This window comes from Mycetomoellerius zeteki, unplaced genomic scaffold (assembly GCF_001594055.1).
Source record: "Mycetomoellerius zeteki isolate Tzet28-1 unplaced genomic scaffold, Tzet1.0 scaffold70, whole genome shotgun sequence".
NCBI classification, from domain to species: Eukaryota; Metazoa; Arthropoda; class Insecta; order Hymenoptera; family Formicidae; genus Mycetomoellerius; species Mycetomoellerius zeteki.
In genome coordinates, this window is record NW_017257720.1 from 2,577,255 (window position 1) to 2,589,963 (window position 12,709).

At 33.4% G+C, this 12,709-nt stretch overlaps 1 protein-coding gene across 2 annotated transcripts in view; it reads right to left on the minus strand.

Annotated features, from left to right (window-relative positions):
- Positions 1-1,103: 1,103 nt before the first annotated feature.
- Positions 1,104-12,709, minus strand: part of Ror (tyrosine-protein kinase transmembrane receptor Ror) — a 282,701-nt gene continuing 271,095 nt past the window's right edge. The window contains exons 5-14 of one of the 2 annotated variants that reach the window (XM_018458067.1): positions 7,008-7,092; positions 5,331-5,592; positions 5,122-5,246; positions 4,451-4,992; positions 3,710-3,946; positions 3,462-3,595; positions 3,145-3,361; positions 2,724-3,065; positions 2,387-2,655; positions 1,104-2,303 (exon numbers count right to left, since the gene is read on the minus strand). In XM_018458067.1, coding sequence (XP_018313569.1) covers positions 1,608-2,303; positions 2,387-2,655; positions 2,724-3,065; positions 3,145-3,361; positions 3,462-3,595; positions 3,710-3,946; positions 4,451-4,992; positions 5,122-5,246; positions 5,331-5,592; positions 7,008-7,092 — 2,909 coding nt within the window. In that variant the 3' untranslated portion in view covers positions 1,104-1,607. Of the gene's footprint in view, positions 2,304-2,386; positions 2,656-2,723; positions 3,066-3,144; positions 3,362-3,461; positions 3,596-3,709; positions 3,947-4,450; positions 4,993-5,121; positions 5,247-5,330; positions 5,593-6,037; positions 6,137-7,007; positions 7,093-12,709 lie in introns of those variants that run through there. The other variant, XM_018458068.1, reaches the window with a different exon arrangement.

Below are 12,709 nucleotides of genomic sequence, written 5' to 3' on the forward strand. Positions count from 1 at the left end.
TTAAATCTCAGTCGTTTGTGTCTTTGAGGTCAAGGAATATTAAAGAAAAAATAATATCTAAAAATATTTATAGTGTAAATTCTCTAGCAATGATACAATTACGTTGACTTGAATTAAGTATCTGTGAATATACTCTGATAATGCGCGAATATATTGACATAGGAAAGTCATAAACAATACAGCAAATAAATTTATTCTTATTTTTCATTATATTATAATTTTTCACATTCAGATATAGAACATAATCTGAATTTAGCACAATTGCAGCAATAAATTATGTTTTCAGCTAAAAGAACGACCTCAAAGATTACAGATAAAAGATACATGTGATTATCATAAAAATGTACAAATTGAATACTTTTTTATTAACAATCAATATTCGCTATCCGGGTTTTGGCATATGATGATTATAAAAATTGCTTTTTAGAAAACGTCTCAATATATATTCACAAAATACACACATGCACACACGCATACATTCATTTTTCTATCGCTCTTTATTTTTTCATTTTCACTTATTACAATATATATCCGATTGCCTGCATATACGAATCTTTTTGAACAGTTCTGTAAAGATTATTTGAAAACGTGATTCATAGAGGAGTATGCCTTATATAGAGCATAACAATATATTCCATACATATTATACTCTTTGGACAGAGCATGCACATGATTAAACACTCGTTTTAATATAAGCTATCAACATTTGTTGATATTGTTTTGTAAGAGAGAATTTATTTTCCTTCTTTGTGAAATAGAATTATCTTTCGCCCGTCTTATATATCTTACGAATAAACGTATAAATTATACATATATTTGCTAATATAATGTTTCAATGGATATCTATCTTTTCGTAAAAATAAAAGCACGTATTAAAAATTTCGTTTTATTGTGTTGCATTATTATAATCACAAATGGAATCATAGAGCATAACGTTCACTTCTATATCCCACGTATGTACGTATTAAACTAGATTGTATTAAATTAAGTGTAAAACATTACAGATATATATGTATATATACCATCCAAAATAAACGGTAATATTATATATTATAAAATACGTGTATATTTATAACAATAAATAAATGCATATATATGGCAGTGATTAAGTATTGTAGCTACTCTTTTGTGTCTATGTTGTTCGATACCACATCCAAAAAAATAATGTAATAGGTCATAAGAGAAAACACACTATATACGTTATCCGAAATAAGAGGCAATATAAAATAGATGTATATTTGTAAAAATAAATAAATGTATATGGCAATGATTAGTTATAGCAGCTCTTTGTATCTACCCTATTCGTTTATAATACTATCGAAAAAAAAAATATCCGATAGTATCGCAAGAATAAACATACGTTTTCATTGACGCTGACAAATATCATCACGACAAATATACGAACAACGTACGCATTTGTGATAGCTTCTTTTTTCCCTCTTTTGAAACTGGCAGTGTCTATTTCGATGACAACTTACACAGTTGCTGAATTCCAAATTCTTAAAGTTGTGAACGAACATGGTAAGAAGCTAATGTTTCCGTTGAAAATCAGAAGCTGCATTTTGGTTGATCGAAAATGAATCATTCGTGGTCGTAAATGAAGTCGTTCATTTTGATACCCTTGTTTCAGTCGTAACTTTACTGGGATCTGGTAACCTGACAACTAATTGCGCGCCGTTTTGCATCGGTCTTGAGCTGTTATTAGGCACGTTCGGCTTGGGAATACCCGCCTGAGGTATTATCGCAGGTAAAACTTTCTTTGCGCCACTCAATTTGGGCGAGCAACACTGTTTGTCGTCGTAGACATCATTCAGATTGACATTCGTAGTGGGATTCTGGTAATTAGTTTTTATCGGCGTGCCATGCTCCGTGCTAAAACCGCAATTTGGTCTCTGTTCAACGCAATTAGAATTCGGAAAAGTATTCGTAGGTGATAGCATTTTTATCACGTTATTGTGATCGTTAAGATTACACATGTTCACTGGTTCTATGCCTGTTTTTTGATCACTCTTATATATCGGTGCTGACAATTGTGTCGAATTGGTCTTGTTCGTGCTCTTGTGACTACTGCCGGAATAACTGGTGATAGATTCGTTGCAGAAGTCGCTCAAATAGGTTTGATTTATATACCAATTATGCAGTCGATGATGTATTTCCGGGAATTGTGGCCTACGATTCGCTACCTCGTGCCAGCATTCGATCATCAGACTGTAAATCATCGTCGGGCAGTCTTCAGGACACGGTAATAGTTGCCGTGAGCGAATCATATCTATAACTTCCTGATTATTGTATCCGTAATATGGCTAAACAGAAATAAATGCATAAATTGTAAGAAAACATTCAAAAATTCATTATTATTATTTTGATTTAGTAACTTTAATTTTACCTGCAAGCCATAGCTGTAAATTTCCCAGAGTACAACTCCGAAACTCCATACATCCGACTCGGTAGTGAATTTACCATAAAGAATCGACTCGGGTGGCATCCATCGAACAGGGAGTAAACTCTTGGATTGTACTCTGTAGTAGTCGCTGCTATATATATCTCGCGACAGACCAAAGTCTGAGATTTTGACTGTTAAATTATCGCCTACTAGGCAATTCCTTGCTGCCAAATCACGGTGGACGTAATGATGACTAGCCAAATATTCCATGCCTAAGAAGAACGATAATTATTATACGTAACAAAATTATGTCAACCTAATCATAAGAAAATTAATATACCGGAAGCAATTTGTAAAGCAATATGTAAAAACTCCGGTTGCTCCAGAATTTTTCCGCCACTATTATTTAATGGAACATCTGATCTCGGAGAATGACAGATTAGAAACTCATGCAAATCTCCCTGAGTCATGTACTCAAAGAGCATACACATTGGTTCCCCTTTCAGTATCACACCAAGCAAACAAATGATATTTGGATGCCGTAGATCTGTCATCAATTCGACTTCTCTTTTAAAATCGCTTTGAGTCTTGGGCGTCGCATTTTCCTTCAGTGTTTTTACTGCTACATAAATAGGTGGCTCACATTTATTTCCCGTTTGCAATTCGCCTTTATAAACTTTTCCTAAAAATATAGTCAATATTAATTTTTAAGTAAAATTTATTGAATTTACATACAGCAAAAATAATTTTCTTATATTTACCAAAAGCGCCTTCACCAAGTTCTTGCAAAAGCACGATATTATTTGTAGTAAATTGCGGTATCCTATTATTAGATGTTCTACTACTGCCACTGCTTAAAGTGCCAGTGCCCGGCGTCGTATTACCAGGCCCTGCCAAAAGAGAACTCATTTCCATGGGTTGTGTTGTGCTCCTCCTTCCATCATATATGTTTTTATCACACTGGATACTAGTTAACATCTATTAAAAACGAAGTATTGTTAATAATGTTATCTGTTTGCGACTTATAATTGCAAAATAACAATTTTTCATAGAAAATATGTGTATACAATATATTTACTTTATTGGATGGTAGATGATTCATTTGCCTTCTGGATTTCCTACTTCTGTAGCAGCAGCAATAACAAATTAATATAATAACAAATCCTCCTGTTAGTACAAAACCAACGACCGCATAAATCCATAAATTCTCAACTGAAAGTAATAGAAATGTTTTTCATTAAGTATTTAATATAATATAATATAATAGATGAACTATATTTAATATAATAGATGAACTATATTTTTGTGTATTTTATAATCTCTTACCACATTTAGGTATACTGCAAAATTCTTTTTGCATTCTGTTATTGACATCAACATAACACCATGGCTGAATTTCTTTACCGCCAGGATTCCGGCAATAAGAATGACGTCCAGCTAATTCGGGATAATCAGAAATCGGAAGATTGAAGTGATGAGACCACCGTAAACACATTCTTCCACTAACGCTCGTTTTCACAGTTCCTCGATAGGATTTTCCACTACCCCAATAGCAATAATCATCTGCAAGAAACATGTTAAAATTGTACGCAGTTTTCAAGATTTCTGTCTGTAAACATTTTATATTTATATACCTTATGATATATAGCTGATAACTAAAAAGCTAAAAAATAATTTCTATTTTTAGCATGTATAATATTTTTCAATCCTAAATGTAATAATATTTGATAATAAGCACGCTAGTAAATTAAATTTCACTTCTTCTTTTACTAGCTGAACAAATTTTATTATGATTAAGATCGTACATATTTATATATTTTTTTTAATTAAGAATTTGTGTTGATTTGTGTTTCTTCATGTTTGTGTTTCTTCATGAATCTGTTGGATTGTAACTTGGATGTGCAAGGGATAGAATTGAAAGCTAAAATCAATTCACAATAGACGCATTTTAAATATGCAAATTCCGCCGAGATATACATATATGTATGTAATATGTTGAAAAATGTTTATTTTAATTTTAATAACGCGTCAGATTTCAATTAAAAATTAATATTAAAAAATACATACTTTCTTGCACGTTGTTTACCACAGATAACCCAAGTGTTAAGCAATCACGAGCCTCAGTTGTTCCTTCTTGTGGTAAGTCAGAACATTCAACCAAAGGCACTTGATGCCCAATCAATGGATGCCTCTTCGCTATCGCGTATTCCTTTCTGCACAACTCATTCTCCAGCATTTCGCACTCCTCCCGGCATATCCTTCGTAATTTACGATTGATCTCGTTTCTACTGGATGCTCGTGTGTCGCCGTAACTCTGATTAATTATTTTCTTGTTGCTTGACTTCCCATCTTCATTAGGCATAAAGTCGAAAACTGGGCCCAAAGTAGGACTACGTTTGGGAACACTATGTAGTCTCGAAAAATCATCCGTGTCATCGCGATCTCCGTCGTCTAAAAAATCATCTTGCTTGGAATTCAGGAGATTGAAGAGCTGCGTGCTCGCTTCTGCATTCTTTGGTTTTTTAGTATTAGATGGGTCGCGGCAAATCGGAAAGGCAGAATAGCAAAGGGACGGCTTCGCATATCCTTCGCAATTTGACGAGAGCTCACTGTGTGATAAAATAGTTAAAAACATTTTAGTTTTTTTCATCTCATTTAAATACTGCTATATTAATATTATCTTGTATATTATACATAAATTTCATTTCAATATATTCTGAAGCTTAAAAGAAACATACTTTGAAAAATTGATAACTTGAAAGGCCTTCATTAATTTCTCCTCGAGCATTTTCTGTGTCATGGGATATATAATATAAACCGATTGGTTTCCTACAAACTGTGCACAGGTTTTTCCTATATATACCTGTAAGAATTCAACAATCTTGTAACTTCTTTTTGTATATAAATAATTTTAAATTCAAATTTATTTTTGTACTCAAGCACAAACCTCGCAAGTTCCTTTATGATTGTCCTTTCTGCCTGAAACTGAACTTATGCTTGACATCTCATCAAAATTCATATTAGGAGGGAATTGTATATTGCCATTAGTAAGGCCGCTGAGTGTATTGAAATCCATAGTGCTGGATTGTGAGCTGGTTGGCTGTGGACTCGGCGAAAGTATATTAAACGGATTCGCGGATGCCAAGTGAGAAATGTGAGACGTAGACATTCCAGTTCCTGAGATGTCCAACATATCTCCATGTCCCATGCTGTCACAATAAAAAGATAACAGATTTTATACGTATTCTTATCTTTATTGTTTATTTATTGATATAAAAATGTACTGGTAAAAATTTTTTCTCATAGAATTTTTGTGATTTAGATTTCGCGTGAATTTATTTAAAGTAAATAGCTAAAGTAAAACTACGTTGACAAATGGAAAAACAACGGTCGTCCGTGATATTTTTATGTGATGTTCGGACTGGAATAGACGCGTTATTATTTCAAAACATAACCTCAGTAAAGTCACAGGAAAGTTGGATTTCTAGCTATCGTTCGTCACATTTCGAAATGAATGGGTGAAACAAGATCGGTCATTATCAGTCGTTGTCCAATTACTTATCAATCGACTTCATGTGTGAAAGACCGTGTTATCTAGAAAAAATGTTTGCGGCTCCACGTAACCTCGCGAAACAAAGCTGCGCGGAATATTACCTCAGCTCCGTCGTATTCTCGGCGTTATTTCTGGCTCGTACAAAAATACATGTATTCTGCAACAATGCTAGGTACAAGAGTAGCTTCATAATTCGTAGATCAATTATCAAAACATTTGGCTTGATGTTTAGGAGCTTGTGTCATTTGACACCATACCCGGTGTCAACCATTTGTAAACTGTAATAAACTAACGCTGCGAGCAGCATGCCCTCTCGAAAACACCGATAAACCGAATTCCCGTAGATGACGCCACAGGTAACAAATTTAAGGGCATTCGTTAAATCCCTCGCGTCATGAGTGAAAATTCGAATTTAGTTTGATCGTGTGCATCACAATGAAATTGTCTTATGCCTGGTTTATGCTTCGGTCTTAACCCTAAAATCCTAAAATTCAGCCAATGAAATACAGATTTCCGTTAGGATCAATTAAGACTGGTAGCCCTATTGGCTGAATTTTAAGATTTTAGAATTAAGACCGAAGCATAAACCAAGCATTAAATCTTCTCCCCTCCGAGCTGATGGAGTCAAAAGAACAACAAAATTGAAATCAAGTGAAATAGCAAATATTGGCAAAACTTTGATAGAATTAGCGGAATGGTAAAACATACGATAGCAATTCAAGATTTTCAAAATTCCCTCAAAATTTCACGATCGAATTTTGCAAGCGAAACTGTTATTTTTCCTTTCATTTTACATACAAAAATTTCATAACTGCTTTTTTTTTAAAGATTTTAGCTTCAGAAGCTCAAAATATACTCTTTCCTTTTAACATAACAATAAATTATAATTCATTATTAGATAAAAAGTAATTAAACTTATTGATTTTTATAGCAACGCAAAAATATAAATTATTTCAAGAATGGCTTATTGTGATTCGAAAGCGCTTGATATTTTATTAATTATAAGCACAACAAACAAAAATAGTATTGTGTTTTAGGTAAAAATTAAGTCTGTAAATCTTAAGTTCTCACCCGTCCATAAAACCTGATCCTGACATTCCCGTGGAAAATCTGTCGCCCGATGGCTGTCCCATAGGATGTTCCGGATGTATAGGAGCTGCAAAGAAAAAGTGACATCAGATCATACTTCACAAATATCAATGTAAGTGCGAAAGCTGAAAAGCTTGATGTTTATGATATGCTTTATAAAGCCCAGATAATTTTTTCTATTATAATTAATTTATCAAAGCTTTTAAGGAAAACTTAAAAAGCATTTACATATACTGAGAAAAAATTTACTGAATTTTAATTTTACACATATTATATATTTTTTAATAGTACAACTTTTATTTATAGTAAATAAACATTACTTAATAAAAATGATAATCGAATTTGATTTTTGTACTAAATATTATAAATATATATATTTACATTTAATAAATGTAATTTTAGTACTATTCAAATGTTCATTAAAATTTAATACGATTCAACGTACATTTTCACTGATATCTAAAATTAACTCATTGATAAGCATATGATGCATATACTATATTTATACTTCTTTCATCTGTTCGATATCAATAATATTGTTTAATTCTTAAGGGGATCCTAAAGTCGTGCTGTTTTACCGATTATTTTTCAAATAAGTATTTTTCTAACTGCCTTTACAGAATTAAAAATCCTTCTCTACAATTAAAATATAAGCGATAATGTAGTCCAAACCGGTTGACTTCGTGCGAAAAACGAAAAAAATTGGAAAATTACAGTTTTTTTTATCAGTGTTTTATCAGTTCTGGTGTCGACTCCTAACAATATTTGCTTTATATAAAAGTTTTGTACTTTATACCCATAAAATTAACTCGGTTTGGACTAGGGATTACATGAACAATCAATATTGAGTACTTAGAATTAGGTTTAGATACTTAATACGAAAGATTAATTAGATAGAAAATTTGTACGTATGTGTATGTGAGATATTGGTGTGGTAGTATATAAAGACATGTCGATGTGCTGGAAAAACAGCGACTTCTAGTGATTTCGTCGGAGTTCGAGCTTCGCTTTAGGATCTCCTTAAGAACATACATGAAAAGGAGGTTTTGTTGAAAAGTTCTAAAAATTTAGTTAGATACAAATTTGAAAATAATTTTGTTGGACTATTAAAATAATTATACAGACTGGTCGCTACAATGTCAATACTTTTTGCAGTATTTTTCATCATGCTTGAGTTTCCTACATAATTATTTTGATAGTCCAATAATATTATTTTCAGATCTACTTATATCTATCCAAATTTTTAGATATTTCAGTAAAATTGTTATTGCCAAGTATAAAAAAATTATTCATATTTATTAATACTTCTCTCTGAATCACGTTTGCCGAATCGCAGATTATGTCTTACGTGCTTTATGTTCACGTTAATATTAATGTATATCATGGTATATATATTTAATACCGAAAGCTAACGAGACTACTGTATTCCTTGCGAGTTGTTCACGCGGAGTAAACATTCTGTGTCGCCCATTTGCCCATGAATACGAAATAGGAAACGTCGGCTAAAGATCCAAAGAGATCTTTCCGTCTTTCCAGCAGCGAAGCTCGACAGCTCGGAGCGCACTAACACGCGCGCGATTACGATCCGTCAAAAAGGAGATGCGACATCAAACGCCTCTGTTTGAAGAAAAGCAATTTCGCGAAGCAATCGTTTGGGCTTATTATAGGCAAAGCGATTTTCCGGAGGAATAACGGGATGGGGCCTCGTGTTCGCCTCCTGTTACCGAGGATTTACACAATTTCTCGTCTCTTCTCTTTTTATATATCTTTCTTTTCTCCCTATAGCGCAGTACAAAGCAAATAATATCGAAAATCTGAGTCTACCCCTCGAGAACTCGCATGCGAGGGTTCCGACCTCCTTCTCATCGAACCTACAAATCCATGCATTGCTCTTGGTAAAAGCAAGGACTCGTGATGTCCTTAGGAAGTTGCATAAAGAGTCGCCAATTGCATTTCTATGTGCTCTTTAATTTCGCCAATAAGAGAAGCCGCAGCGTCCATTTCTCCAGGGGGTTGCTTTTATATTCTTTATCAGACTCCCTCAATCTCTCTCGGGCTCACTTCTTTAGAAAGAAGAAAAGGTGTTCGATGTATAGAGCAGTATTTTTCTAATACTTTTCTCATTTCTTTTTAAAATGAAATCCAAGAAAAAATTATTTAAAGTAGTATATAAAATATTTATGATACTTTACATATGTTACAATGCAAAACATTTCTTTGTAAATAATAGGGTCGGGTGGTATATTTTCTATCGAACTTGTGGACGTCACAGTTCGTTATAACTTTCCAATTTGCATGGAGCTAGGAGGAGGCAGATGGGTCGACGCAGCGCGAAGTTCCTCCAAATCTTAAAGAAGAGTAAAAATAATTAAAATTGCTTAAATGGACTATAATGAGTACTCATAGGAAATTAATTTTGGAAAAAAAGAAACAATTGGAGGTAAAAGTTATAGAAAGATTTTCTGAGAATTCAAGACAGCTAATATTATATATATAAATTTAAGTTTTTCCAGTTCAAATAATCAGTTTATAATTTTAAGAGAAAAATAAAGTAAATTAGTAAATTAAATATGTATATACAATTTTGTGATTCACCTGCTAGTAATTAATGAAAAATAATAATATAAAACAAAAAACAGGTCCAATAATGCATACCATTCAACTATCCTTTCTTAGCTTTAAAAATCTCATCTCTAATTTGGTTGGCTTTCTCTCCCTAAACAAAATCCTGGCTACATATGTACATGTCAATTTGAATTACATATCTCGATAATTGGATATGTTATTGTAAAATTTAGAGCTTCGTGTAACAATAAATTAGAAAACGATATTCTCGAATTTGAATTAAAAAAAATTTACTAAATCTTAATACAAATTTCTTTGAATAAAGTAAACATTTCGTTCATTCGATGGCGCAATATCCCAAGTTAGGACAATGCTTACCTTTCATGAAGTTTTCGTAACAATGGATTTTTTTCGGAATTAGATTGTTAACCTAATGTCCAATTTTCAGCCTAGAAAATCCATACATATCCATTGATATATAGGATTTACAGTTTAACGCTCATGATCCGAACGGCGCTGGTTTCTGATCAAAGGTCTTTTAATTACCAGGTGAAACCATTTTTGGCTTCTTAAACACGAAAAATCGCGTATGTGGGCGCAAGTAGAATTGAACTCGGATCTATAGATCGCGAGTCAATCGCACCGAGCAGCAAGCCACTTGACACCTAATAAGTAAACATTTACTTACAGTAAATAAATATTTACTGAATAAAAAAATGACAGTTAAATTAATGATTTTTCAAATAAATATCATATGTTTATATTTAGTAAAGATTTATTTAGGGTAACTCCGGTATATACGCCGCACCTATCAAAAACTTAATTTATTAAGTACTATTTACTATGTTTATAACGAACTATGTCAGTAAAAACTTTGTACTGTCTACTACTATGAAAAAAATATTAGAAATCCGAAATATTTATTTTTCATATTAAAAAATAAACTTTTTGAAACCTTATTTGTATTTTTGCCGCATATCTCATAGGAGTGGGATATATGGCTACTCATAGGGGGAAAGGGGGTATGTACGGCTCATGAAAAATTTACAAATAATGCAAACATGCTTAATAATACAAACATGCTTTACTATTCCACTACACGTATGTATCACGAAATAATCACTAAGTCTTTTACACGTTCTACATTAATCATTTTATGTAGATTATAACTTATGATGGCGTTACTTATTACAGTGACAAATCGATTCAACTCACAATAAATTCATTAATATTAACAGTAAGAAGCTGAAATCATAATACAATACTAATATAACATAAAGGCATGTAACAGAGTAGTTACGGGAAAATTACCCCCACTCCTATTTTTTCTGACTTCTGCGGCGTAAATCCCAGCGCGGCGTATTTGCCGGAGTTACCCTGTAAGTTCATAGTTTAGAATTATTCCAACAAATATTTATTAAAATTTAGTATTTTTTCAGTGTGGATGTTACATTTTGCTAGAACACTTTCCAATTTGCATAAATATTTCGATTCAATATAATTTATTACAAAATTCAGACTTTGTTGAATTTGAAGCATAATTATACATCGCCGAGACATTTCATTCGATATTATGTGCTACGGCAATGGCAATAAAATTTTCCGCGATCGAGGATAACGACGATTAATCGTTCTCTCAAGTCATTCCTTGCCGCGAAGCGGGTGTGATTTCGGGCGATGATAAATACACGGGTGCATGCGCAGCGTCGCGGTGGTACGCGAGAGGCACATACAATGAGACGAGAGCGGGCCTCCGAGAAGTCGTACGCACAATGTTGCGACGCGATGCAACTACTACGCGCGAGGCCCACGTATTATGTATCTCGAACAGGAAGTGGAAAAGATAAGGCGGCTCGTGGTCATTAATAATCCCCGCCTACTCGCGAAACAGCTCGCATCCCTACGACCCCAATGGCGCGCGGCGGTGACACCGTTTTACAGGGCAGTTATACCGGGTGTCTATGAGAGCTCTTAATAATGAAGGTAAAGCAATATTTTTCTAAAAAGAATAATATCTCTCGTTAAAAGCGAGGTCTGATTTAATCTCGAAAATTTATGAAGGTAAATGATAGCATTTCTTAACTCTCTCTAAATGACATAATATTGATTTAATATTCTGATATAAATAAACTTCGATGTGTTTGTCGATAAATATATATTTTAGATCATTGAAATATTTAATGTTGCAAATGAGAAAATTATAACAAAATGAACATACAAGTTTTGATAGAGAATGTCGCTTTATAATTATTATATGGATTCTCTGGAACATCCAGTATATACGACCGTACATACTTAACCAAGACACGCATGCATTTACGTGTGTGTGGGCGGATATCAGGAGTTTATTCCACATGCTATTACATTTCCGATCTAATTAGGTGCCTCGGCGGACAATGGCCTATTGCGTTTTATTGAGAGAGATAAATTTGTTGCAATTAGAATTCTCGCCGTGTAATCACGTTCCGTGTGTCACGTTCGACGCGGCGCATTTAAAACTCGATCTTTGTTACCAGGCATGATTTATTGCCAATAACGATGTGGACAATCATGAGCTTAATTTAAAGTTAAAGGCTGGTATTTACAAAAAAAGAAGAAATGAGCAAAAAATATTTTAAAATATATTATTTTGATAAAAAATATAAATTTTATATTTATAATATATAGCATAAAATATATATATATATGTATATAGTTAGAATGTATCTATTGTTATAAAATGGCATTATCTGAAAATTATGTGATGAAATAGCTCAGAAGGAGATAAATATATCTAAGAACATTATTATATCTACATTTTCATTAGCTCAATTAGAATACTCGTTATGGTTCATAGAGCGTGCAAACATTTGTTAGAAATACTTTATGGACTTTCGTAGACGAAGAAGACTAAGAAGAGCCGCGTGCACTCTTCGATAGTCGTTCGAGGGACCGCACACGTACGCCTCGCATGCTCGTACGCCGTAGTCAATGAGAGAGGTCGTTGATCATTGGTCAGGCAAGATTAATGATGCTCGTACACGTGCACCACTCTCGTCTGCGTGGAAATCGGGAACCGAGCGGATTCGAAGCGAATTTCAGCCGTTATATAGACTTCCTCTGCGAAACGCTGAGTAAGA